The sequence below is a fragment of the Euleptes europaea genome, chromosome 9 (assembly GCF_029931775.1).
Source record: "Euleptes europaea isolate rEulEur1 chromosome 9, rEulEur1.hap1, whole genome shotgun sequence".
Taxonomy (NCBI): Eukaryota; Metazoa; Chordata; class Lepidosauria; order Squamata; family Sphaerodactylidae; genus Euleptes; species Euleptes europaea.
In genome coordinates this window covers 89,680,357-89,707,990 of record NC_079320.1, presented here as the reverse complement: position 1 = coordinate 89,707,990, position 27,634 = coordinate 89,680,357, and the positions used below count along the sequence as shown (strand labels likewise).

The window sequence follows — 27,634 nt, the reverse complement described above, 5'->3', positions numbered from 1 at the left end:
AACACGTCCATCACCTTGCTTTTAGAAATTTTCCTCTGCCATTCAGCCTCATACCCACATACTGAGAGAAGGGGAATCGGTAGCTCTGCTGAAGAGCCCAGTTTGCAAAGATTCCACTGCACCCCTTCTTCTGGCAATGTGACCTCTTAATTGTGTGATATCCAGCAATCCAATCTGAAAAAGGGTACCAGGTCATTTCTTCAATAAAACCATATAGTCTGTAGGAGAACCATAATCAGAAATTGTCCCAGACGTCAGGTGAAGGAATAGAAAAATAAAGTCCGGTATTGGAATCCACGGTCAGTTTATGGGGCAGGAAAGCACTTCTCTTTCAATCCCTCTTTCCCCTTCATGTTGATATTACAGAGCGGATAATGAAGGTGTGTCACCTTGGCCCAGAATAGCCATAAGGAAACTGGAGCCTCAGATTGTTGTGGCCAGGCAAGACGTGGCAGGAGTAGTGTTCAACCAGACTTCCAAGACTTGGGAATTGCGCATCGGACTCCAGGTAGAACTTTGAGTCCTGCTGCAAGATTTAAATGGACATCTGAGATTAATAACCAGCCCAGGAAAATGCCATGGCGCTAAAATCAGAAACACCCAGACCAATTCTACCATCTCAAATTGGACAGACCACATCTATTGGAACTAAGGAGCTCTAACTACACATTAACATGCCTAAGTTTTGTTGACTTACAGCCAGAATTCTGCATCTCCCTCTTCAAACATCCAGATTTAGGCCATTATACATTCAAACCAAGCTCCAGATCCCAGATTGGGGGGAGGGGCGTAAAAAAGAAGGCTGCCTATCGTATCATACAACCAGTGCATACCGCTGTATCTTTATGTACTGCTCTTCTACTAACCTGTTGAAATATTCTGTAGTTTCTCACTTTCTCAATGGACTCATCCCACACAACTAACACCTTGAAAAGGGAAGAAAAGCACAGCAAACTCAGTGTTATCCACAACGTCCCAACCGTCTTCAACTGGTATCTTGCAAACAGAATGAAAATGTTGAGGTGCCCTTTAGGTGAAAGCGAGGATGCCGATCAGTAAGCCAAATTCGGCCAAAGTCGTCCTGACCAACTCAACGAGTGAGGCACCGGCAGCCTGGCTCAAGGGTTGGGGCCTTTCGCACCCCACCAGCAACACTGCTCTGTCACCGGAGAGGGTCTTCTGTTGAATCCTCCCCCACCTTTGTTGAACCTGCCTCTCATGGGGTGTGAAAACTGATCTTGTTCCAACGGGCCTGAAGTCTTTTAAAGCTGCTACTGCTTTTTGTTTTATTAATGGCTTTTAATTGTGGTTGAGTGACATTTAACTACAGAAAAATGGAAACTGTCTCAGCAGCTAGCTTAGCTGGGATTGTGTTGTACGAACACACAAGCGATGCCAAAGCCTGTGCTTTCAAGTCCACTAATAACGATGAGGATTTTGATGGCAGAAAGAGGCCAGGTGGGGAGAAGCAACCAAAAATCCTGTGGGGAGTCTATCAAATATTAACATAACGGTTCTGTGTGAAATGACAAAGAACAAGAATTAGGAGAGATGTGAGGGAGAAGTGACGTGGTTTAACTTCTAGAATAGTGTGGGCAGGCCGCAGTGTCTCTTGCCCTACTGGGTGTGGGAGGCCTGGAAGCAGGCAGAGGAAACAGATGTAACTTTGCCTTTCCTTTATTCACTGTGCAGGACGGACGCCAACCAGCCCATGTTACAGAGCAGCCAGTCCCTGCTCCTCCGGCAGCCACCCCCACAAGCAGCGCACTGCTGCCTTTAGTGCCTGGTCCGACATTTGGCCCCGCCCCTTGGACCTTGCTCTCAGTCTTGCCTGGAGCCAGTCTGCACCTCTCATCCCTAAGGGCGTGCCCTCCCCTCCCAAGCCTTCCCGGGCCATTATCCTGCCGCTCCTGACAGAGTGAAGGCCAGGCCACACTCTTCTGGCCACACTCCCTGCCACCCATCCTTGGTCCCAGCCCAGCCCAACAGTCCATCCCTTGGCTCGTCGAACCTGGGCTGAGCACACCAGTCCCCCCTCGGCCCATATTTTTCCCGGGTGCGTCTCTTCTTTCTGCCACAAATGGATTTACAAACGGCCCAGAAGGAGCCACTGCAGTTACTGTAATCAAGGGAATGGTTTGCTCTGCAGAAAGTCCCTGTTGTATTTATATAGAACAGAGGAGTCCAAATGTGACGCGTATGATTGGTCAGTTTATGTTTAGTCAACAACCAATCAATAAACTGGGGACCTGAGATGTACCAATCGGGCTGAACCTCCTGAAACATGCTGATGATACAAGGGCCCCCTCCGCAGAGCTCTCAAGATCCCCCACATAACACTGCTGTATGAAATCCCCCTTTCAGAGAGAGAACAGACAGCATTTCATATTCAAGATAATTCTTTTCTATTACCTTTCCAGTTTTCGTCGATGAGTTCCTAATGCAGAATAATCCAGATTTTGGATGCCCTGTCAGATTTTCAGATTTGAACATCCTAAAAGAGTGGGAAAATATGAATGGTCACTTTCTGAGAAACACAAAGGCAAGCCTGGAATAGAACCACGAGGACTTAACAACAAACACCAACATCTTCTGACTGAAGCTTGTAAAGGTGCCCAACACATGGATGATGCTCGAACCAGGAAGGCGTTCGCTCTGTGCAGAAGTAGGCACACAGGGAATGACATCCTCAAAGGTTGCCACATAACCTTCCTGCCCACCTTTTGGCACACTTTCATCACCAAACAAATATGGGCAAAAAGCCAATGGTGTTAGAAAAAAAATATTCATGTTACCTTCATCAATGGAACTAGAAAACACAAGGGACAAAGCAAATGTGAAATGCATAGAGATTGGAATACAAAACTTGTTTTTTTCATTGGGATTGGGACATAAACTTTTTTAAAACTATTATTATCCAATAAATATTCTCTTTCTCGCACCACTGGCTTTTTGCCCATATTTGTTTGGTTACTGGAGTGGCCCCTGTTGACTCTTGTTTACCCTTTCATTACTGCAAGACAATCGCTATTCAGAGAATGCCAAGTGGCTGGATTTCTGGCTTCGGTCCCTGCTGCAGCCGTCACTTCACTTCCCATCCACATTTCTAATTTCCTAGGATCCACTTATATCCAAAGAAACTGTTTACAAGGAAAGTAATTTACCTTTCAACTTCAAGGGATTCAGATGTATTGACAAATACCGAATTAGGCAGCTCAACCTGCAAGACAAAAATGTTAAGCTGTGAAGTGAAAAGCACAACAACAGGGCAAATCGCTCCATGCATAGTGAGAGTGGTTTCGTGATCATATGTGTAGCAAGAGTGACCTCCCCAAAACTCAGTGATCAAGCCCCAGTGGTTAAAGCCTTCAGCTTCATCCCAAGTCTTCAACTCAAACATTTTGGTTTTTTTCTTGTAAATAAACAAAATACTGACAGTAATATTAAATGACAGGCCTTGCAGCAGGGTGGATAAAAATCAATGATTTTTTTAAAATAAAAAAATCAGATTTTTAAAATTTACATCAGATTTTTTTAAATAAAATGCTTTTTGAGGAAAAATCTATCTAAAGATAGTGTTTTGTTTAAGATACATTACAGTCCAAAGGTTATTCATCATGAAATAAGGATTCGTTTTTAATTATGTAGCATGAGGCTGTATATTGATGCAATGTTTACATTTTTTGGTAAATGAATTCCATTAATCCATTTACAATGTCATGCTCTTCCAGAGGTTTCTGTAAGATTATTTTTGGCAATTTTTCTATCTAGAAGATATTATCACAGATGCTTGGTTTTGCAGTTACCAAACTGTGAATTTGTGTCTGCAGAGATAACATCTCTCCTTCACAGCAGAAATGTTATAAAATAAACATATAGAGTTGAGAAAAAGACCTTAATCCCATTGCTCCTTTGCAAATCTATGTACGCAGAATCAACCCCTTACCTCTTAAGTGCTATGTTTCAAGAAGCTCAATAAATAGAAGATTGATTGGGATGGGACAGATCTGCACAAGGTGCTAGGTGTGAGGAGGCAGGGGCAAGCAGTAAAAATGATAAGTGAAACCTTTTGAGCAGAATTCTCCACAAGTCCTGGGAACTTTGTGTGTATCAAGAAGAGTTAGTTTTTATATGCCGACTTTCTCTGCTACTTAAGGGAGAATCAAACCGGCTTACAATCACCTTCCCTTCTCCTCCCACCTTCCCTTTTCCTCCTGTGAGGTAGGTGAAGCTGAGAGTGTGACTTGCCTAAGGTCACCCAGCTGGCTTTGTGTGTAGGAGGGGGGAACCAATCCAGTTCACCAGATTAACCTCTGCCGCTCATGTGGAGGTGTGGGGAATCAAACCCGGTTCTCCAGATCACACTCCACTGCTCCAAACCACCGCTTTTAACCACTACACTGTGAGGGTCTGTACGCCTTTGCCTTGTGTGTTCCCCCCCCCCCTGGACTCGTAAAAGCAGCCCAGGCCTTTTGCCTTTCCTTGGTTCAGGCGCTGCGTCTAGCAGGCCCCAGATTGGAATGTCTCTTCCCACGTCCACCTCCCTTGCTCTCTCCGACTCCCTCCCACCAGCTATGGCCTTGGTAGACAGATAGCAATAACGAGCTTCCTGAGGTCTTTGATGTTCCTGTACCATGCACAATTATCTCGTAGATTCCCATAACATACATTTGACATCTGCTTCCCTGTAGGGGTTATAATTCTGTCTTTGTGAAATTGTGAGCACTTGCAACTTTACCAGTGTAAGGCCTATACTAACCTGAAGCTTCCAATAAAGTTCCTTGTTTCTGCATGACCGTCTGAGCAAGTGATTTTATGGAGTTTGCACAGGGAGGTTGGGAACCCTCACATTAAGTTGCAAGTCCTCTGCCTCGTTATCCTGCTCCTGTACCGTTCTTGGACAGCTATGGCAGGCAACGGGGATGACAACGACAAGAAGGACAGCGCCGTACCCAAGCAGCCCGACCTGGCCCCTTCGGAAGGGAAGTCGACTGGGAAGACGCCCAGTGGAGCTGACTCGGGAACGGGTCTGGGTACAAAGCCCAAGTCTACCCGCTTGAATACCTGGCTGGAATCTCCCCGGGGTTGGTCGCTCCCGCAGAGCGACGCGCGGTCACGACGGACTGCGGTTCACGGGTTGGGGTTCGAGGACGATCCCGCCCGAAAGGAAGCCCTGCTGCTTCACCAGATGGATGAGGAGCGGCAGCGCTGGCAGGAAGAGCGCCAGGAATTACTGGACCGGATGGATGCCATGAACGCGGTGATTCTGGACATGGCTCAAGCCATGGACGACCTGAAAGTTCCGACGCCACCCGTGGCTCCGGCGGACGGAGGACAGCAACCAGGCCCACCTGTGGCTCCCGCACCTCCCATCCGTCCCACTCCACCGGCCCGCCGAGACCTGAAGATCACGTATGACGGGTCGAGTGACCAGCTGACGTTTTTTATGGTACAAGTGGACATTTTTATGCGGGAACAGGCCCGGACCTTTAACTCGGAAGAATCCTGGGTCCAATATGTGGCGTCTCTTCTACAGGGTGAGGCGGCCGCCTGGATGGTACTGCAGTATGAGCTCCGCTCCCCAGTCTTGCGAAGTCTTGATGACTTCATGATCGCCCTTCGACACCGTTTCAAGGACCCGCACTTGGGTGAGCGAGCAAAAACCGCCTTGCTACAACTGCGTCAAGGGACTAAGTCGGTCACGCAGTATGCAAGCAAATTTCAGTCGCTCTCGAGTAAAATTTTGGACTGGAGTGAAGCTACCAGGGTGCAGTATTTCCACGAAGGTTTGAACCCGGAATTGCAACACTGGGCTTTCATGCAAGGTAACCCTCCCGATGTTGAAGGGTGGGTTCGTCACGCCACTGACATCGAGAACCGAAAGCAGCTGCTGCTTCTGTCCCGGCAACGCACCGGATGGGAGACCAAGGCCCGTGGAGACAGGCCCGGCGGTCCGAAGGACTCTCGTCCCCCCTCGGGGGGAGGACGATCCGTGACCGAACGCCGCAAACGCTTTGAGAGCGGGGCCTGCCTCGTTTGCGGGGGAAGAGGACACTTTGCCTCTCAATGCCCTTCCCGACCCGGACGTCCGGGACCGTCTCGTCCGGCAACGACCGAACCTGAGAAGCCCCCTCCCGAGGGGCAACCTCGCCGCCGGAGCGGTGCATCGAGCCGACGGGGCGCACCCTCGGCAATGCACGCACGCACCGAGGTCGAAGCCTCGGGCTCGTCTGGCCCATCGGGGCCACGGATTACAAATGAAGCCTTTGACTCATCGGAGTCACGGATTACAAATACCACGTCTGCTTCCTCCAGCGAGGAGGAGGACTGGGACATGCCGGCAAAAAACGCCGTCGGTCTGCTGTAAAGGGGGCTCCTCAGCAGACCGCTCCGAACGTTGTGCAAGGAGCTCCACTGATGGTAAGCGCTCAGGAAGACAATGTGTATGTAAACGTCAATCTCTCATTGCCAAAAGGGGGGCCCATGTTATAATTTACGGCCCTAGTTGACTCGGGTTGTGCCCGCACCCTGATAAACGAAGAGGCTGCCCGACAATTGCGAGTTAAGCGAAAGCGGCTACCTGAACCCATCCGCTTTTCCCAGATGGATGGCAGTGACTTTAAAAAAGGGCCTGTTTCTCACCGCACCACCGCGGTCGTCATGGCCATAGGGGAGCATTGGGAACGACTTTATTTTACCATCGCCCCCATCGCCGCACCCGTTGTGTTAGGGATGAATTGGTTGCTGGGACACAATCCCTCCATAGACTGGGTTGAGCGGACGCTCACCTTTCCCCGCAACCCGTGTGAATTCCATGATAAAAACCGAGTACTTAACACTCCCGCAGCCGCCCTCGTGGGGGCCCCTTCTATCAAGGCTTCCCTGCCCCAGCTTCCCAGCGAGTATTCCCAGTTTGCCGATGTGTTTGACGTGCGGGAATGCGACGAATTGCCCCCCCACCGGGAGACGGACTGTGCTATTGAAATAGTGGGGGATGGCAAATTATCCAAAGGGAAGGTCTACCCCATGAGTCCTAATGAAAAGGCGGTGTTGCGAGAATATTTGGACACCAATTTAGCGCGGGGCTTTATCCGCCCGTCTAAGGCTCCATACTCGGCCCCCGCCTTCTTTGTTAAGAAAAAGACGGGAGACTTAAGACTGTGTATTGATTTCCGTAGACTGAATGCTGTCACTCAGTCTAATGCATACCCCCTCCCTCTCATTCCAGACCTTCTCGCACAATTGAAGGAGGGCCGAATCTTCACCAAATTGGATTTGGTGGAGGCTTACCACCGTGTCCGCATACGAGAAGGGGACGAACCAAAGACTGCCTTCTCAAGTTGTTTTGGAATGTTTGAGTATTTAGTGATGCCGTTCGGACTTTCGGGGGCTCCGAGTGTATTCATGCAATTGATTAATGAAGTACTTCATGATTTATTGTTCCGCGGGGTGGTGGTTTTCTTGGACGATATCCTCATTTATACGAAAACCATGAAGGAGCACGTACAACTGGTGCGCGAGGTGCTGCAGCGGCTGCGCGAGCACAAACTGTTTGCTAAGGTTTCTAAATGTGATTTCCATCAACCCTCCATCACTTTTCTGGGGTATGTGATTTCCCACCAAGGCTTAGAGATGGATCCCGAGAAGGTTCGGGCGGTAATGGAGTGGGACCCCCCCACTACGCGCAGACATTTGCAGCAGTTTTTGGGCTTTGCTAACTTTTACCGAAACTTCATCCCTAACTTTGCCCAGGTGGCGCTCCCTCTCACTTCGCTCCTGCACACAAAAGGGAAAGGGGCGGGAGCCGCCTTGCCCTCTGCTAGGTTGCAATGGACTTCGGACTGCCAGCAGGCTTTCGATACGCTCAAGCGGCTTTTCTCGTCCGAACCCGTTCTCACGCACCCTGATTGTGAAAAACCTTTTGTGGTCCAGGTCGATGCTTCTGACGTTGCCATGGGGGGGGGGCCCTTCTTGCAACGGGACGAGAACGGTCAGCTGAAACCTTGTGCCTATTTTTCTAAAAAGTTCTCCCAATCCGAAATCAACTGGGCCATTTGGGAGAAGGAAGCCGCGGCTGTTAAACATGCCCTCACCATTTGGAGGCATTTCCTGGAGGGGGCAGAGATCCCTTTTGAAGTTTGCAGCGATCACAAGAACCTGGAGGCTTTAAAGGGGGCTAGAAAGCTCACCGCGAAACAGATTCGTTGGGCGCAGTTTTTTGCCAAATTCCGCTTTGTCCTGAAACATGTGCCGGGGAAGGACAATGCGCTAGCGGATGCTCTTTCTAGACTCCCCCAATACCGCAATGACTTTGACCGACCGGTGGATTCCTTGTTTACCCCTGAACAGAGAGGGGAAGTCTCGGGACTTGCAGTAACCACCTGGTCCCAATCCCACCGCCAAGATTTTCCTCCCCTCAAAGGAGTCCCGGAGGCTTTTCAACAGTGGCTCCGGGATGCTTCCCTGAGGGAGGCGGATCAGCAGGTTCTCCCCGCACATCTCGACCAACAGGGCTCCTTTTGGTTGCAGGGGGGTAGACTTTATGTCCCCGAAGTACTCCGAAAAGAGGTGCTGGGAATGGTTCACGAGGCCAAACTTGCGGGGCATTTTGGGTTTGTAAAAACTTTGCATTTATTGCGGCGTCAATTTTGGTGGCCAGGTATGAGAGCCGATGTGGAGTTGTACGTGCGCAGCTGCCCCGTTTGCGCCACTGCCAAAAAACGAATGGGAAAGCCCCCCGGACTCTTAAAGCCTCTGGAGACCCCGACCATGCCCTGGGAAGTAATCGCCATGGATTTTATCACTGATTTGCCCCCAAGTCGGGGGAAAACTGTACTGTGGGTGATAACAGACTTATTCTCTAAACAGGTTCACTTTGTTCCTTGTGCGGGGCTACCATCGGCCCAAAAGTTGGCTAAACTGTTTATTAATCACGTGGTGAAGTATCATTCGATCCCGAGGAAGGTCCTCTCCGACAGAGGGGCCCAATTCGTTGCCAAATTCTGGAGGGCCTTCCTAAAAGTCATGGGGGTGGAAGAGCAAGGACTCTCTTCAGCCTACCACCCCCAGACCGATGGTCAGACCGAACGTGTCAATGCTGTGGTAGAATGCTATCTAAGGTGTTATGTCAATTACCACCAGGACGACTGGGTAGACCTACTGCCTTTTGCTGAATATGCCTAAAATAATGCCCCCCATTCCTCCACAGGTTTCAGTCCTTTTCGTGCGGTTTATGGAAAGGACTTTGGGCCCTTTGGTTCTCCTAACATCACTCCTGAACTTGAAGGGGTGCAGGAGGTCCAGGATTGGGTACAGGTGGTGCAGACCACTTGGCCCTGGCTGCAGAAAAACCTGGAAAGGGCCAAGCGCAAATACAAAGACCAGGCCGATAAACATCGGTCTCCGGGGTGGGAACTCAAGGTGGGAGGGCAGGTTTACCTTTCCACAAAAAACCTACGTTCACTTCGGCCTTGTAAAAAGCTTGGTGACAAGTATGTAGGTTCTTTCCCCATCACTCCACGTCACGGTGGAGTTGGAACTTCCCAAGTCTCTTCGAGGGGTACATCCGGTGTTCCACATCAGCCTACTTAAACTGTACGTCGCTGCCCCTCAGTTCCACCCCCTCCCTAAGTCCGAAATTCCTACGGTTGTGTGTGTGTGGGGGGGGAATCGCATCTTGAAGTTTCTAAAGTGTTGGACTCTAAGCTGAAAAAGGGGAAATTGTTCTATTTGATCCGCTGGAAGCACCTGGGACCCGCCCATGACGAATGGGTGGCCGCTCCCCATGTGGCGGCTCCCCGCCTGGTTCAAGAGTTTCACTCTGCCTATCCGGACAAGCCTCGTCCACCCGGTCTCGGGGGAGGGGGGCCTTAAGGGGGGCAGAATGTGAGGGTCTGTACGCCTTTGCCTTGTGGGTTCCCCCCCCCCTGGACTCGTAAAAGCAGCCCAGGCCTTTTGCCTTTCCTTGGTTCAGGCGCTGCATCTAGCAGGCCCCAGATTGGAATGTCTCTTCCCACGTCCACCTCCCTTGCTCTCTCCGACTCCCTCCCACCAGCTATGGCCTTGGTAGACAGATAGCAATAACGAGCTTCCTGAGGTCTTTGATGTTCCTGTACCATGCACAATTATCTCGTAGATTCCCATAACATACATTTGACATCTGCTTCCCTATAGGGGTTATAATTCTGTCTTTGTGAAATTGTGAGCACTTGCAACTTTACCAGTGTAAGGCCTATACTAACCTGAAGCTTCCAATAAAGTTCCTTGTTTCTGCATGACCGTCTGAGCAAGTGATTTTATGGAGTTTGCACAGGGAGGTTGGGAACTCTCACATACACCACGCTGGCTCTCCTAAGGTTTAGCCTAAGGTATATCATATTATTCTCTCCCTGGAGGAGAAAAACCTATAATGGCAGCAGGCTGTAAAAGAGACCCAGTTTATGAATATTTTAATGAAATATGGGTAAGGCAGGCATGTTTGCAAAATGCAAACACTGCAACAAAGAAATGCAAGGCTGAGAAGTGCTGTTTATGTAGGAAACCATGATTTAAATCTAGTCTTACTGATTCGTGATTTAAATTGTGAAAATCTAGTCTAGCTGCTTCCTATGTTGTAAAAGTCCTATCCTTGCAGGTATCCTTGCAGAAAAAGAGCCTGTTATGACTTGTGAATTTTGTGCAAATCCCTATGACCAAAGTGCCTTCTGCATAAATTCTGTAACAAATGTAGGAGGGTGCTCAGCACACATAAAATTACCCACATGTCCTGCGGATCAGGTAATATTTGGGGTTGGGTACATGACTCTCTATGAAGTGACGTTATCTTTGAGAATGTGCTGCCTTACTTTTTCATAGTCATCATCTGAGTCTGTACCAGGTACGGCTGGCTTTGAAAGCACTGCTGGTTTCTCAAACAAGGCACCTCGGAAGCTCTGCCCATCTGGAGGTGATCTCCTACCAGAAACAGAACCTAAACTGAAATTAGAAGGGACATGTTGCATTACATTAATGTAAGCAGACTCATGCATAACAGTTCAGTTTCATATTGATATTGTATCTGTCAAAAAGTCAGTGATTTTCAGATTCTGCAACATTCAGAGAAATACCACGACAAATCTGTAAGGAGCCTCCTAAGCACCTACACATCCTGTGCACATTGCAGAAGAACCTGGAACACATTCTGGGGCTAAAACTCCATTTGTGCAGGGCACAGGACAGACTTTACGTGTTCTCTATGAAGTGAGAGTGCAACACTTGGCAGCTACACACAGCAGGCAAACATTAGCAATAACAGACAAGCTATGTTGTCCAGCAACATCCCTGATTGTCCCACTGAGAAAGTCCTGAGAAACTTCCAGGGACCCCCAGAGTTTTGGGGGATGAAGTTTGAAAAGAACTGAATTAAGCAAAGCTGGACAGAGACCCCATGCTTGTGTTTAGATAAATACTGCAAGAAGTTTGAGACATGAAAATAAATAGCTGTAATGAACAGACACCTCAAAAATGCACACACGTACATATGGTTTTGCTCTCAAGTGCCTTATGTAGATGATTGGAACCCATGTTTTCACCAGTTTGAGATTTTGTTGTAAAAATTTCAAATATGCAACAACTTTTAAGATTTAAACAGGGAAGCTCCTCAAGGCAGGGGGCATTTCCCACTCACGACGTGTGCTAATCGCTTTGCACATGCCACCACTTACAGATTTTAATGAGTTCAGCTGTACCTTTTCTAACTGAATTTACATATCATGTACTATCATACTTTTCCTGTTAATCCTACTTGGTCTATCTGTCATGAACTGGCGTTCATCACTCACTTGGAATGGACTGATTATTCTTTTTATTTGGTACTCCTTTAAACTGGCCTCTCTATGTAACACCTGTCCCCTCTTCTGTTGTCTATAGCTTGGAGCAGAAATACATCTGCCTAACGGACAAACACTGAGATCCAGTGTGGTGGTTAGAGTGTCCGACTAGGATCAGGGACACCCAGGTTTGGACCCCAACTCTACTGTGGAAGTTTGCTGTCAGCCTAACCTACCTGGCATGGTGGTTGTGAGGATAAAACAGAGGAAGGGAGAGCAATGATGTTGGGTTCCCACTAGGGGGAAAAGAAGGGCATAATTACATAAATGAATACTTCAGGCATCCAATGAAGTGAGCTATACCTCTCAAAAACATATGCCAAAATAATTTTTGCTAGTTGTTAATGAGCCACTTGTCTCCTGTTTTATTTCACTGCTACAGACGAACATGGCTGCTCATCTGGGATTATCATCAGGATAGAGGGAGATAGGAAGTCCTTATCTGAATAATGGTCTGATTTTTTTGTGGACTGGAGTGGGTATACAATCCTTTGGGTCTATCCAAGAGATGGAAGTTTTATCAAAGTGAAATTTCAAAGCTACCTACAATACCTGGACGATAACGGAAGCTAGAGAGTTTCCTATAGGCAATCATGTGGCAACCCAGAGTCTTTGTGTACAGGAGGTTGCCAGCCCTGTCCTTACGTTTGAAAATCCACTGGACTTCCTCAGTTGTTGGTATCCTTTGTGAGATGATCAAGACCTGATCAGTTAAAGTACTGACACAGTCAGCTGATTGTCCAAATGCCACAGTTTACAGAACACAGAGATCTGACCTCCTTGCTTTGCCTTTGCCTTATTCTGAAACCGAGGCACAGCTGGGAAAGGGGCAAAATGAATTCTTTTCAGCTGTTTTCAGGGTTGCAAAAAACTGCAGCTACCCTGAAGAGAAAATAGCCTGGCCGGTGATTTGTCTACTCGGGGAGCAACGCAAGACTTGGCTTCTGGTCAGTCAGTGAGAACTTTCCTGATATTCAAAGACGAGGGCTTGGGCTGAAGCTTGGCAATAGAGGGGGGCAGGGGGGGGAAAGGTCTGGCCTTAAGTTTAGAAAACCGTGGCTCAAATTACAGGCAAGAAAGGGAGGACATCTGGATATTCATCTGCCAATGAGGCAAGAAGAAATTTTGCTTTGTCTTAGTTGGTTAGATGCTGAGTGGCTCCTAAGAAATAGTGGCTGTGGTTTTTCCCCCACATGTTTTTTCCCCCCAAAGAGCACAAAGGAACATCAAGGAAAAAAACCCATATATTTATCCTTTGAGTTTTTAATTTCATAATCCTAAAACAGCAGGGTTTTAAAGCCTGGGGTAACTGGAGTCTGAGATTAGGGGAAAAAATGGTCTTTGGATTAATATGTGTACTGATAAGTGAGCCACTAAAGTTAGTCCCTTTTCTGAACAACATTTGATTCCAATTCCAGGGCAAGAGTGTGCTCACGTGTGTGCAAGAGGATCTCATTTCTACCATGTGACTGAATGTGCATCCATCTGTGGCTCAGTTCAGACATCACAGAAAACCAGGCCTTTTTTTGATTCTCATTAATCGGTCAACCCAGGACTGAGCTGACAGATGACCATTCGAAGCCTTCTCCCTGGCCACCTGTTCTCTGCAGCTGGGCGACATGCAAGGGCATCTCTGGGGAACAAGCTAGGATGAAGTCAGAATTCCACAAGGATAAAAAACCATTGTCAAGACTCACTTTGAAACATGGTTTGATTAGCTAACCCTACCTAATCTCACTAAACATGGCATAATTGAACAATAGTTTTGTGTGATGCCTGAACTGAGCCCGAATTTGAACATGAGCCCAATGTCACGACATCCACCCTGCTTTCCAACTTACTGTGGAGGTGAAGGCTTCTCTGGTTTGGATAAAGGCACAGGTGACTTCTCAGCAGACGCTTGAGGCTTAGCCAGTATTTTGCCACATTCCCTCGGTGGTTTGGCACCTGCCGGCATCACAGGGCAGAGTGTCAGTCTGGGCTTGCCGCTTGGCAGTGGAGGTGGGCCCTTTGCAGACAGCTTTAACTCCTTTAGCTTCTCACTGTCTTCGGAAGTAGCTAAAGTGTGGGCGAGGGGCAGGCGTACGGCCGACTGACCGCCAGTCTCTATGAGGCGAGTGGGCTTTCTGGCTAGAGGGACCGGAGGCGCTGGCGATCCTGCGCTGCTTGCATGCTGACGCGTTAGCTGGGGTCTCACATGACATGCAGCTTGGTACTGAAAAGGAAGGTCCCCTCTCATACTACACAAGCGAGCTTCGGGCTTAAAAACAGGCAGACTTTTCTTGGGGGGTGGCAGCGGAAGCACAGGTACACTGCTCCGGCAGGAGAACAAACGCACCCGGGTCTCTGAATAGGAAGGTTTTCCCACCTGCGGGACTGGAGGAGGTGGGTATGCTGGTGGAAGGACTGTATGGTCTGCATTTTTTTAAAAGCGAAAAAAGAAGAAGAAAAGTAAGAATTATATGGAAGTCTGAATATCCATCTGAACAAAAATTAAATTGGACATGTCATTGTGTGTTATCAATAACCAGAATCATACTATAGCAATGTGTATAAAATATAACAAATATATACGGCTGGTATGCAATGAGGCAAAAACTCAAAGCCAGATATGATCATGAAAAAAACATTACAACATTTCTGTCACATGAACATTCTCCCCCCTTTAAACTAAATATGCTTTGAGCTAATCTTACTGCAACTTGGTAGGTGGCCTTTGACCTCAAGACCCAACACTAACTCTGACTAGGGAGGCCCTCCCCGTGTGCCTCCACCATGTGATCAAACAGATCACAAATCCACTTTGTATTCTGCTCATACTATTCTGCCTTGGGGGTTAAAATTTATTCAACAAATGTGTTCAGGCTGGGCCTAAAGCTATGCCCACTTTTAATACTGATCCTTCCACCACCTGCATGGAATTCCTGTGCCTCTTAGCAGGAATTTCCTATTCTGTTCCAAACAACCAGTTCTAAGTCTCGGTCCATGGAAGAACGGTATTTGTTGTGAGCAATAATTTCTCTGCATAGCCTTGTGCCACTGCTACTTTTTGGCAGATCAGCAAGTCTGAAAAGAGCATGAGTGGTAAAATCCAGGCTCTCTGTCCACACCCCCATGTGCCTGTCTGCCCAGCACGCACTCTGCAGATCCCCTGCACTCACTTTCCCCAGTACGACAAAGATTGTCGAGCAGCAGCCAAGATTTCCCTCAGCAGCACACTGCCAAGCCAGCACCCCTACACTAACCTCAGCGCTTCATTCATTAGAACATATTATCTGCACCCACCTTGAAAACTAACGCAGCTCACAGCAATCTTTACAAACGTACGCCACTAATAACGAGAGAAACCAGCGCAAAAGACTAATTCATGATTGCAGGAAGCCTGGCTTCCTATTAAGAGAGCAGGGACAGACCATAAAGCACCATCTCAGAACATAAGAGCAGACCAGAGAATTAATGCACCTGGTCAAATAATAAATAATAAAATTGTGTTGAAGAAGAGGAGTTGGTTTTTATATGCCTACTTTCTCTACCACTTAAGGAAGAATCAAATTGTCTTACTTTTGCCTTTCCTTCCCCTCCCGACAATAGACACCCTGTGAGGTAGGTGGGGCTGAGAGAACTGTGACTAGCCCAAGGCCAGCTGAGTTCATGTGGAGGAATGGGGAAACCAACCCGGTTCTCCATATCAGAGTCCACCACTCCAAACCACCGCTCTTAGCCACTACACCACACTGGCTCACGCCCCCCACGCCCACCAACAAAAAGAGCAAGCAATGGAAGATCAGGCAAACAAGCCCTGCTCCTTGACCTCGAGTAGGGAAAGACTTATGCCCAGGTTCCTGTTCCTGGCTTCTCTCTCCCCAGCCACAGCTTGATCCACTATCAGCTGCCCTGTCCCAACCAAGAGTGGCACACCAAGCTCGGGAAAAGGGGCAGTGGAGCACTGGGACTCCGGCCTCCCTCCGTGAGCCGCTGCCGTGCTGTCCACTTGCCAGGCGCCCTCTTGTTTTAATCCTGCCCGCTGAAACCCCCTACCCAGGTCAGGTTCTATCAAGCCTCTGCAAAATGAGGGTTTTGGCAAGGAAGTGCAACAACGGCACAGCAGCTCTCAGCAACCTGTGAAGCCTGACCCAAAAGACCCCGAATGCCCTCCTGGTTTAAGCTCAACAGCGACAGGAGGGAACAGGCCAACGCCTGCCTGGCACCTCACTTAGACTGGCTTCTTGCTTTGGGGCTGGGACCTCAACTTCTTCCCAGTTTTCAAGAGTAAGAACAACATCGGGGGGGGGGGCGCGTAGGCAACAGACTGACTGGCTGAAGCAACAGCAGCCTGAGCAACACAGTTTTGCTTCACAGGTAGCCCAGCGGGGTAGAAATGGAGCAAAATGAGCTGGCTGCAGGGCCAGGGCCAGTTGGACACGGCGTTCCCGCAAAGAGGCCCCCTGCCTGTTCTGGACATGCAGCTGGGTGCCAAACAGCCTTCCTGCTGCTGTAGCTGGCCTTTGCCAGAGGAAACCCAGGCGGGTGAACAAAGCGGATGCTTTCAAAAGCCCAGGGCACAGTGGCGGCGGCGGCGGCAGGACCGAAGGCTGCCCACGATGTCTGGAAGGGCACTTTGGGATACATTCCAGAGGGGTATTTGGGGTGACAGCTGTACAATTAGCAGGACTAGGGCGGAGACCCTGGGGGCAAATTGTTTCTCCATGCTAAGGCACACCATCATTTCTCACTCTTTCATCCAGAATTGCTTCCAAAATAGGAAGGCCTGCAATTCTAAGTTTCCTGGCTGCCTCAAACCATTTCCAACCCCACTGGAAGCTAAACTGCATAACTGAAAAAGGAGAAATTTACAGAGGATGCACAATAATCTACTTATTCTGCATAGACACCCGTGGAAACTCACTTCTGGAAACAAGATTTGGGAGAAGGATTCAGAAGTGGGATGTAGTTTGTTGCTTTTAGGATGTCCTTTAAAAAAAGAATGGCAGATGAAGGTGGGACTGAGGCAGGCCGGACTTGATGCAGAAGTCAGAGCGAGCTGTTTGGAGGGGTGGGGGAGTAGCTACAAATACAATGAAACTAAAATTCTTGGTTCAAGGTTATAGTATTGCAAAAAAAGAATATCTTAACAGGGCAGTGGGCCATCTAAGGACATCTAAATCGCTGTTAGAGATGTGCTTTCAATTAATATATTAACCCACTTCTCCTCTGACCGTCGCACCAATGCAGGGCTCTGATTATTGGACCACATTGAAATATCCTACACAAGTGCGGATGCCACCGACAGGATACACGGAAATGTCAGAACTTCCCAGTTCAACGTACCTTCACATTTTACACTGTCTGCATTATCTGGCTGTAAGTATTCTTCTTCTTCATCCTGGTCATAATCTGAAATCAGGTTTCAAGCAATACAGGTTGAATGGTTGGAACATGCAGCCTGGTCTCTACCACAACAGTCTTACAGCAGGTTCACAGCACAATCAGCTCAGCCACAAGGGAGTCTGGCTGGGATGGAAGGAGCATCCCAGGAAATACTGCTAATTCTAGGAGAGGACAGGCAAGGGCTATTCACAGGGACCCCAAAATAGCATAGGCTTGACCCCACAGCAGCAACAGAAAACAGAAGTACAAATTTACTAAAAGAACCATCCAAAAAATGACTAGAAAGGTTGTAAGGAAAGGAGAGGGAAACAATCTTAAATAAGCTGCCAAGAAAAAGGACCCATGGTCTAAGATGTCTTTACACTAATGCACAGAGCATGGGAAATAAGCAAGATGAACAAAGCAAATAAGATATAATAGGCATTACGGAAACCTGGTGGGACGAGTCTCATGATTGGAATGTAATACTTGAAGGGTATAGCCTATTTCGGAGAAACAGACCAAATCGAAAGGGGGGAGGAGTAGCATTATACGTTAGGGACAATTACACCTGCGAGGAGGTCCAGGACTTAAACACTGGAACCCAGCTTGAAACCATCTGGGTAAAAATTAAGGGGGAGAAAAACAATGATGACATTGTGGGGGTCTATTATAGATCCCCAAGTCAGACTGAAGAGTTAGATGATGCCTTCCTGGAACAGATGTCTAAACATTCAAAAAAGGGAGATGTAGTAGTGATGGGAGATTTCAATTATCCTGACATCTGTTGGAAGACAAACTCTGTCAGGACAATAAGGTCCAATAAATTCCTCACTTCCCTTGAAGACAACTTCATTGTCCAAAAAGTGGAAGAAGCAACACTTCCCTTGAAGACAACTTCATTGTCCAAAAAGTGGAAGAAGCAACAAGGGGAACAACTATTTTGGATCTGATCTTAACCAATAATGATGACCTGGTTTACGGGGGGGCGGGGGAAGGTCTGGAATCTATGCCCTATGAGGAGAGACTTAAGGAGCTGGGTTTGTTGAGTCTGAAGAAGAGAAAGTGAAGGGGTGACATGATAGCCATGCTTAAATATTTGAAGGGATGCCATGTTAACGAGGGAACTAGCTTGTTCTTTGTTGCTTCAGAGACTAGGACACAGAGTAATGGGTTTAAACTAAGAGAAAAGTGATTCCACCTAAACATAGGAAGAACTTTCTGACGGTGAGGGCGGTTCGACGGTGGAATGCCCTGCCTCTGGGCGGGGGGTGGGGTGGGTGGAGTCCCCACCTTTGGAGGTCTTTAAGTAGAGGTTGGATGGCCATCTGTCGGGAGTGCTTTGATTGTGGGATCCTGCATGGCAGGGGGTTGGACTGGATGGCCCTTGTGGTCTCTTCCAACCTTGTGTGATTTTGTGATTTGTCTGTTGTAAAACACAATGGTTCATGAAAACCAGTACTGATCAGTACAATTACAAAAATGGATAAGGAGAAAATATTGTTTAAAAAACTGGTTAAAGACATTGCCATTTTTCCCTATGTATTATATTTTGTTTTAGGAGCCCCGTGGCGCAGTGTTAAGCTGCAGTACTGCAGTCAAAAGCTCTGCTCACGACCTGAGTTCGATCCCGACGGAAGTTGGTTTCAGGTAGCCGGCTCAAGGTTGACTCAGCCTTCCATCCTTTTGAGGTCGGTCAAATGAGTACCCAGCTTGGGGAGATGACTGGGGAAAGCACTGGCAAACAACCCCATAAACAAAGTCTGCCTAGGAAATGTCGGGATGTGACATCACCCCATGGGTCAAGAATGACCCGGTGCTTGCGCAGGGGACCTTTACCTTTACCTTATTATATTTTGTCCTTATCATCCATTTTTCTAGTTATGCGAGTATCGATTTTCATGTTGAATGGGTGACAGGTGGCACTCTATTTCTGAATATGAGGAAAGGCTGAGGGACCTGGGAATGGTTAGTCTGGAGAAGAGAAGGTTGAGGGGGGACATGGTTGCTCTCTTTAAGTATCTGAAGGGCTGTCACTTAGAGGAGGGCAGGGAGTTGTTCCTGTTGGCAGCAGAGGATCACAGGACTCGCAATAATGGATTTAAATTGCAGGTGGAATTTTTTTTACAGTAGGAGTTGTTTGATAGTGGAAGCTACCTAGGGAGGTGGTGAGCTCCCCCTCACCGGCAGTCTTTAAGCAGAGGCTGGACAAGCACTTGTCAGGGATGCTCTAGGCTGATCCTGCATTGAGCAGGGGGTTGGACTAGATGGCCTGTATGGCCCCTTCCAGCTGTAGGATTCTATTATTCTGTTTCATTAGGTTTTTACTGTGCAGATGGTTCCCAGTGCAGATGGTTCCACAAGAGAAAAATATACCAGTAGGAGCATGCATTCCAGAATTCCCAAGCAAAAAATATACAAGAAAATTGTGGTTTTGGGTCATTACTGTGAATTTCAGAATGGTTATGCGAATCCAGGATGCTTAGGAATTAAGAACCCCTCCCAAAAAATCTGTGTAGAATTGGACCCCTTGGTCCAATTTACTTGAGACTTGGGAGGTCTTTGGTGGACAAGCTGCACTAGAACCCCCACAATTTTGGTGTCATTTGGTTTAAAAACAGCCACTCCAGCCCCCCCCCCCAAATTCCCCATAGACAATAATAGCAGAACTGCCATTCTAGCTCACTCATTTATCCTCACTTTGTGCCCGGAAACAAACAGCAGACCACAATAAGGAAAATTGGCAAATGCAGTTTTCCACAAAAAGGTAAACTTTTTTTTTTAATTGCCAGTCAGTCACTGTACGAGTAGAAAAATGAAATGAATGTAGACAAGATTTCCTGAAAATGTTGACGGCTGGTGCCACCCCCCTCCCCCCCAAGAGGAATAAGTGGAGGGAGAGCCGTGCGCCTGTCCCAAGAGGCACATACTTTGGGAGGGGGGAACCCCATTGTCCATTCTGCTTGAAACCGAGGGGGTCTTTAGATTAGGGGGGCTGTGCCTTGTGCAAATTTGGTGTCATTATCTTTAAAAACAGCTGCTCCCATATCCTCAAATTGGTTCCCCATTGAAAATAATGGTCCTGAAACTCCAGAATCTGAAAAACCATACAGATTTGAACCCCGAACCAGTTTAATCAGCTACCTGGGGAAGTGGTGAGCTCCCCCTCACTGGCGGTCTTTAAGCAGAGGCTGGACAAGCATTTGTCGGGGATGCTCTAGTCTGATCTTGCATTGAGCAGGGGGGTGAACTAGATGGCCTATATGGTCCCTTCCAACTGTATGATTCCAATGTCCTACCTGAAAATAAGCCATTACAGTAATTACAGAAAATAAGCAATTACCCCCCACCCCATCCAAAATTATAACAATATTTTGTTCGGAGCACACCCCTAATACTCAGTACATCACCTTTACTGGATCACACATTTCAAAATTCTATTCTCACCTGAATTTTCTATTGAATGCTGAGAATAGTTGATATTAATTGGGCGTTCTATTGAGCCGTAGAAACTGTCAACATCTGAACCAGAATCACTGACAATAGGGGGAGAAATGTTGTAGAGTTAGGCCACAGACACACTGGCCCTTATGCAAATGATAAAACTAGAGCACACCGAGTTGCAGAAATAGGAAACTACTTATTTGCTGTAATACTGGTTGATACCATTTCTAGAAATAAAGTTGCTCTGTGGTTACTAGTGAAACTTTGGCAACACTTTGAAAGTTGTTCAGAGGCTAGGAAGGAAACGCAAGGTAGCCCATGATGTTTTAATGGCCCATTGCACTTGCAACCACACTCAAGGTGCTGTTAGCTGGAGAGCGCTGACCAGCACACAGCCACAAATTTAGGCAATCTTGATCAAGGATTTGCAAACAAAAATGACATCCTGCTCTACAATGTTGTAAGTAGCCAAGATGAAAGCTACAGAAGTCTGGATCCACTGGTGATATACACAAAAATCAAAAACAAAGTTTCAACAATCCAACAATTAAAAAATAGCTATTTAATTGTAACTACATAATCACACATAATCACACCAAATTCTTATTGGCCAGCAACACAACTCATAAAATTATGACTGTGTTAGAAGAAGAGTTTGTTTTTATATGCTAATTTTCTCTACCACTTAAGAAAGAATCAAATAGTTTTACTTTTGCCTTTCCTTCCCCTCCCCCCAATAGACACCCTGTGAGGTAGGTGGGGCTGAGAGAACTGTGACTAGCCCAAGGCCAGCTGACTTCATGTGGAGGAGTAGGGAAACCAACCCAGTTCTCCATATCCAACCAAGAATCAAACCGGTTTACAATCACCTTCCCTTCCCCTCCCCACAACAGACACCCTGTGAGGTAGGTGGGGCTGAGAGAGTTCGGAGAGAACTGTGACTAGCCCAAGGTCACCCAAGTGGCTTCATGTGGAAGAGTGAGGAAACCAACCCAGTTCACCAGATTAGTGTCTGCTGCTCATGTGGAGGAGTGGGGAATCAAACCTGGTTCCCCAGATCAGAGTTCACCGCTCCAAACCACGCTCTTAACCACTACACCATGCTGGCTCTCCAGCATCACGTGTTAGGACTACAAAGAGCTGTTGAGAATATAAAGGAGATTTATAAGGCCTTTAAAACAGTGTTGCACATAGTCTTCACTGAGTACTTTTGACATAGCTGCTATTTAAAGCAGGAGTGGGGAACCTTTTTCCTGCCAAGGGCCATTTGCACATTTATGACATCATTCAGGGGCCATACCAGGTGTAGATCTCCCGGTGTGGGGGGAAGAGGCTAGGGTTGCCAGGTCTCCAGCCACCACCTGGAGGTTGGCAACCCCAGGGGAAGCCACACAGAGAAGGCCTGCAGGGTGCCCCCCCTCCCAAGCGGAAGGGCAGCCAGTAGTGCGCCCGAGCAAATGAGGTGCCAGGGGGGCACAGCCCACAGTCAATCGGCAAGGGAGGAAGGAAAACAGAGAAAGAGGAAAAGGGAGGAAGGGAGAGAAAGGGAGAAAGAAATGGAGAGAGAGGGAGAAAGAAAGAAAAGGATGAAGGGAGACAAAGAAAAGGACGGAGGGAGACAAAGAAAGAGACAGAAAAAGAGAGAGAGAAAGGAGAGTGACAGAAAAAGGAAGAAAAGAGAGAAAAGCCTTCCCCCCCCCACACACACACCCGCTGGCCCCGCGTGACCGGGCCCCAGCCTCCCCTGCCCACACACACACCCGGCGGCGCACAGAGCCCCACGCGACCGGGCCCCAGTCTCCATGCCCTTTCCTCCCCAGAGTCCACAAAAGCCCCCCCCCCGAAGCCCAATTGGCTCCTGCATGCATGCTCTGCCGCCGGGAGCCGCCAGCCTCTTTCCCCCTCCCTCTCGCTGCTCAACAGTCGGTGAGAGGAGGTCCAAGGGGCGCCGCAGCACCACTATAAGCCGTGGCGCAAGGAACACCCTCTGGGAGGGCCGCCCTGCGCCCCGCCTCTGCAGCAGGGCCCCGGAGCTCCCGAGGGCCGCAAAAAATGTCCTCGGGGGCCGCATACGGCCCCCGGGCCTGAGGTTCCCCACCCCTGATTTAAAGGCAAATACTTCTTCAAGTGTTACCAGTTTCAAGTAGCAGGAAGTACTTTACAAAGAGCTCCTTAATACAAGAATTAATGAGCACCACAATGCTGAAGATACTACCTTAAGTCAGTGACCGTTTCCTTCTTCTCATGATAGTGATCTATTTCTCTCCTAAGTGAGGACATCCAGTCCTGGAAGACAACAACAACCAGACTTTATTCCAAAGGAGGGGTTTTTTTGTAGCCAAATAAACAATTTTGAAACAGGCAATGCAGACGGTTCTTGTAGGTTATCCGGGCTGTGTGACCGTGGTCTTGGTATTTTCTTTCCTGATGTTTCGCTGCTGGTGAAACGTCAGGAAGAAAATACCAAGACCACAGTCACACAGCCCGGATAACCTACAAGAACCAATGAACTCTGACCGTGAAAGCCTTCGACAATATTTAGGCAATGCAGAATTACACAAACACACACCCAGCTATGAACTGTGCGATAATTTAGTACAATTCTACTAGAACTAGCATGGTATAGCAGTCAGAGTGTGAGAGGGGGATCTGAGAGCCCCCAGTCAGTTATGCAGCTCACTGGGTGGTCTTGGGCCTACCACAGAAAGTTGTGAGGAAGACAAGATGCCCTGAGCACCCTGAAGGAAGGACACAATAGGAATTGGATACATGAGATTTAGAGAATTTGTGGTGCTATGCAAAATAAGAGGATCCCTACAAAGCAAACGTATATTCAAGATTATTTACACAGAGAAGTCCCTTCATGTGTAAAACTCCTCACTGTGGGAATGTATTTATAAATCTCTGGAACCAAAAGTTCAAGATGAGGAAATTTTCAGAAGCAACCTGGACTGCACTTTGAGAAGGTACAACAATTTCCTTTAATATGCCAGGTTAATTTAAACATATTTTGGGAACCATAAACATGATTTCACCTTCCTTTCTTCTTCAGAGGAAGCAGAAAAATACCAGGTCCTGTGCTTCTTGCTAATGTGAACCAGCTTGAAAGGAAATACATTGTTCGATGTTGTTTCCTCTGCTGCCCGCATAACCCTGTATAACAGTGAAAGTAATAGTTTTTTAAAACCTCAAATTATGTTTTTTGTACACATGGCACAAAGTATGGTCACAGTTACTAGTCGCCCTTTCAATGAAATCCATGTGGCAGAGTCTGTAATGCATTGTCCTGGAATCTTTACCAAGAGAAAGCAAAAGTTCTTTCAGTACTCAAAGAATGCATGTAAGTTGCACATCACCTGCTAAATCTGTGGGATTTGGGGAGGGCCGGCAGTTCCACTGAAGAACACCTGCTCTGCACATAAAAGGATCTCAGGCAGTAGGTGGAGAGGAAAGATCTTTCTCTGCCAGAGACTCCAGAGAGCCTCTGTCAGAGTAAATGGTGCTGAGCAAAATAGACCCAAGGCATGTGTCCATATCATCTCTTCGTTGGGTACCAGGTTAGGTTCTATTCCCCTCTTTTTTCTTCTCATATCATCTCTTCCCCAGATCAGTATTCTGCATGACTGGTATATTGGGAATGCTGCTGGATCCTTGATTATTAAGCATGTATGCTAGCCAAATCTTCTTTATTTCAGGCTCATTCCACTGAGTGCTGCATGGGCTTTTATCATATAAAATTGAACATCATAAACAAAAGTAATTTTGGCAGGGAGCTGCAAGAATTAGAAGCATTGTTCATTATTATAAAGACATTAATTTCATTGTGCCTTTTTATTTATCACAATGCAAAAAGCATTCAGATACCCCTGAAGGCAGAAGATACAGAGTGACACATTGAAGGCCTGGACTGATGAAGAATATTCTCAAGAAAACGAAAAGAGCTGCACGTTACCCAGCCTTCAAAATCTGTGTTGGTGGCTCAACACACATAATTAACCCACCAGCACCAAACCATTGCTCCTGAGCCCTTTGAGGATGCAGGAGAAAGCACAGAATGGGACAAGATCTATAAAGCCTATACTTGCTTGGTCTTAGATTAGTATGGGCAATTCCCAGTAAAAAGGAATATACTACTAGCATTTTTTATTATTATTATTAGTGGCGAATGCATGGTTGTCAAATACCCATTTTATTTCTGGCCAAGACTCTCAGGATCCTTATACATGTAGATTAATTCTTAGTTGTGCACACGGCATTCTGAGATTGGCTCAAGTGTCAAAACTGGCCAATTTCTTGGCAAACCCCCCCAAAAGGTTTAAAAAGTAAGAAGCATATTGTCCTGATATGTAAGTCATGAATTATTGATAGGCTCTGTTGTGTTTAGTGTTTTGTTATCTCAAATAAGTTGGAGTTCTCAAGCTGAATCACTGCAATGTACTAACAGATTTTTGAACTCACAGTAGAAATATAACTCAACAATTAATAAGCAATATTACAATTATTTACTCAAACTATGTGAGAAACCATCTAGATACAGGGACGTATATAAATAGTGTGGCAATTTGTACCATTTAATTACTTATTATATATTGCCTATTCTTGTACTCACCATTGAATTTTTTCTTTTTCCAAGTAATGGTATGTTTTTCTGTTATATGTTTATTATGTCATCTCCAAAGGAGACCTTGGCATGAGTCCTTCTATATAATTTGTAGTAATCTCAGTTCTTTCTGTAATTTGTTTTATGTTCTGTTTTTATTAATATATAATAATAATAAAAATTAAGTAGGCCATTCCAAAAATCGCTCTTACTTTGTAATTCTTCTTACAGCTGGCTAGGACATATGGACACAAGATGCCCTGGGCAATTACTATGCACTACTTAAATTTACAATGGTAAAATGGTGATCACCATTTAACATCTTGACACAAGATATAATATTCCTTCTGTAATCTATGGATATTTGTGTTAAGTGACTCTATAATGGAATAGAGTTCCCACCACAGGAAAGCTGTGGAGCCCAAGCCAAACCAAAGAATCAAAAAAGGCATACAATATTTACTGTACAGTGTCTTGCTTCTAAGATGCTGTTTAAATAATAATAATTATTATTACTGTTTTTTTGTCAGAGCAGGTATGCGACTTTCCCAAATGGAGGTGGGCCTGTGCACCTACAGAGCAAATGAATTCTGAAAAAAAGCTGCTTATGTATCTGGATACTGATGAAGATGGAAGCCAAAACATTTCACCAAATAAATATCAAATAATCTAATTCCTTACTATATACCCTCAGTGACCAGACATACGGATACGTTTAAAAATCATTCCACCATGAAGCAAACACGGTTGTAGCCGAGGGCACCACTCACCTATTATAGCCCTTCAGTGAGAAGGCTCCCTGGGGAGATGCGGATGTGCTACTCTTAAAGTAGTAAATGCAGCCCCTGTGGACAATCACAAACCTCAGTGGCCCTGGAGCGAGATCAAGGGGAGGGGGAAGAGGGAAAAAGGAGGCCAGAGGCAGCCAGTTAGCATAAGCAGGCCCCGGACAGTTCTCTCGGTTTCAGTGCCTGACGGCAAGAACTCTAGACCAGCACCATCCCCAAATGCCTGTTGTAACGATAAGGGATACCACCACCCCTTTCCCTTCCCATCCTGCATCGGTACCAGTTTATACTGGCTCAGGGCAGCTATAACTCAGGTTCCCTGACCACCAGCCTCAGCGATGGACGGCCCCTCTTCTCCTTTCTCAACTTGTCAGCCTTAGCCAGGGCTCACGGCTGCACTTTGAACCACCCTTAACCAGGGTTCCTATGTTGACAGTGAACTTTGAATCCAGGGTTTGTAAACCCTGCTTATGAGAGAACCCCCGATTAGCAGGGATGGGGGAGCAGAAGAGGTGTAGGAGGGAGCAGGCCTTCTGATTCTCAAACAGCAGTTTGCAGGGAGCCAGTGTTGCAAGTGACCGGATGAAGTGGATGAAGGCGCTGCCATGTTTTGCACACCACTCCCAATGGCGAGGGGCTACAGTTTTCCCTGGTAAAAATGCAGCACGTCCCAAATCCAGGAATTCCAACAGAGCTGCAACAGAAGCCATTTACAAAGGCACCTTTGCCGCACTAAAAACTGACAGTGCAGAAAAGCCTGCAAAGAAAGCCATGCCGATCCAATCCTGGTTCCCACTGACCAAACAGAAGGTTAAGCACCAGTATCAATATAAACAGGCTCTGAATGGAAGCCCCCCGAGGCTGGCCTGAAGTGCCCACCTCTTCCCCACTCACACTTTAAGAGCTGGAACTGGGTGCCCCCTTTCTTGTGCAGGTATCCAGACTGGCTCACCCCTCCAGGCATTGTCATCAGGTTCTGTGCTCCAATCGCCTTCATTGGGACAGGCCAAGACATCTCTTCCGAAGTCATGGCTCTGAAAGGGGAACACACACCTGCATCGGAAGGCATTCTGCCAACACAAAACAGCAGCGATTAACTTGCCAGGGGCTACCTCCACAGTGATAAACAAGAACGGCTTGGGCTCCAATCTCCACTCAGCCACAGAGCCTCCCTCCCTCTCAGCCACACTTAGCCTAAAAGGTGGCTGTGAGGGCAAACTATATGCTGCTCCGAGGTCTTCAGAGGAAGGGCAGGATTAAAAAAAAGGGGGGTGAGAGACTCTCAGCCATGCTCGATATGTCTTATTTGGTGTGGCAATGAGCCTTCCTCTCCAAGAGCGCCTTCGCCTTGCTGAGTGGTTCCCGGCGGTTCGGGCAAGAGAGAGACACGTGTGCTCGCAGATGGCCAGCTGCAGCTGGTTAGGGTGAATTTTTCCCCACACTGCATCAAAATAGGTTAGGGAAATAACTTGCATGTCTTCGCAGCACAGGTGTTAACAGTGGTGTAAAATGTATGTCAAAAATTCCAGGAAGTTTGTCGTTCTATTTTAAATAAAATGACAAAGTAG

The 27,634-nt window shown here is 47.1% G+C and overlaps 3 protein-coding genes across 4 annotated transcripts in view; 2 read left to right on the top strand and 1 right to left on the bottom strand.

Moving 5' to 3' along the window:
* NOP14 (NOP14 nucleolar protein) overlaps nt 1-27,634 on the top strand; it is a 280,913-nt gene that overhangs the window by 181,058 nt on the left and 72,221 nt on the right. The gene's annotated exons all lie outside the window — the stretch shown is intronic.
* SH3BP2 (SH3 domain binding protein 2) lies at nt 368-27,097 on the bottom strand. Of its 2 annotated transcripts, none has more exons than XM_056855686.1 (12): nt 26,961-27,097; nt 26,049-26,151; nt 23,714-23,831; nt 22,894-22,964; nt 20,682-20,770; nt 17,196-17,261; nt 13,709-14,282; nt 10,845-10,974; nt 3,165-3,220; nt 2,413-2,494; nt 867-926; nt 368-526 (listed from the first exon to the last, which is right to left on the bottom strand). In XM_056855686.1, the coding sequence occupies exons 1-12, from the start codon at nt 27,094-27,096 to the stop codon at nt 386-388; spliced, it is 1,626 nt and encodes a 541-aa protein (XP_056711664.1). In that variant the 5' UTR covers nt 27,097; the 3' UTR covers nt 368-385. The 2 variants fall into 2 exon arrangements, with proteins under 2 accessions (XP_056711664.1, XP_056711665.1); XM_056855687.1 differs by having other exon boundaries at nt 368-523.
* Nucleotides 13,331-27,634, top strand: part of PPP2R2C (protein phosphatase 2 regulatory subunit Bgamma) — a 167,142-nt gene continuing 152,838 nt past the window's right edge. The window contains exon 1 of the mRNA XM_056855689.1: nt 13,331-13,342. Within this exon, the coding sequence (XP_056711667.1) occupies nt 13,341-13,342 (2 nt within the window). The 5' untranslated portion in view covers nt 13,331-13,340. The remainder of the gene's footprint in view (nt 13,343-27,634) is intronic.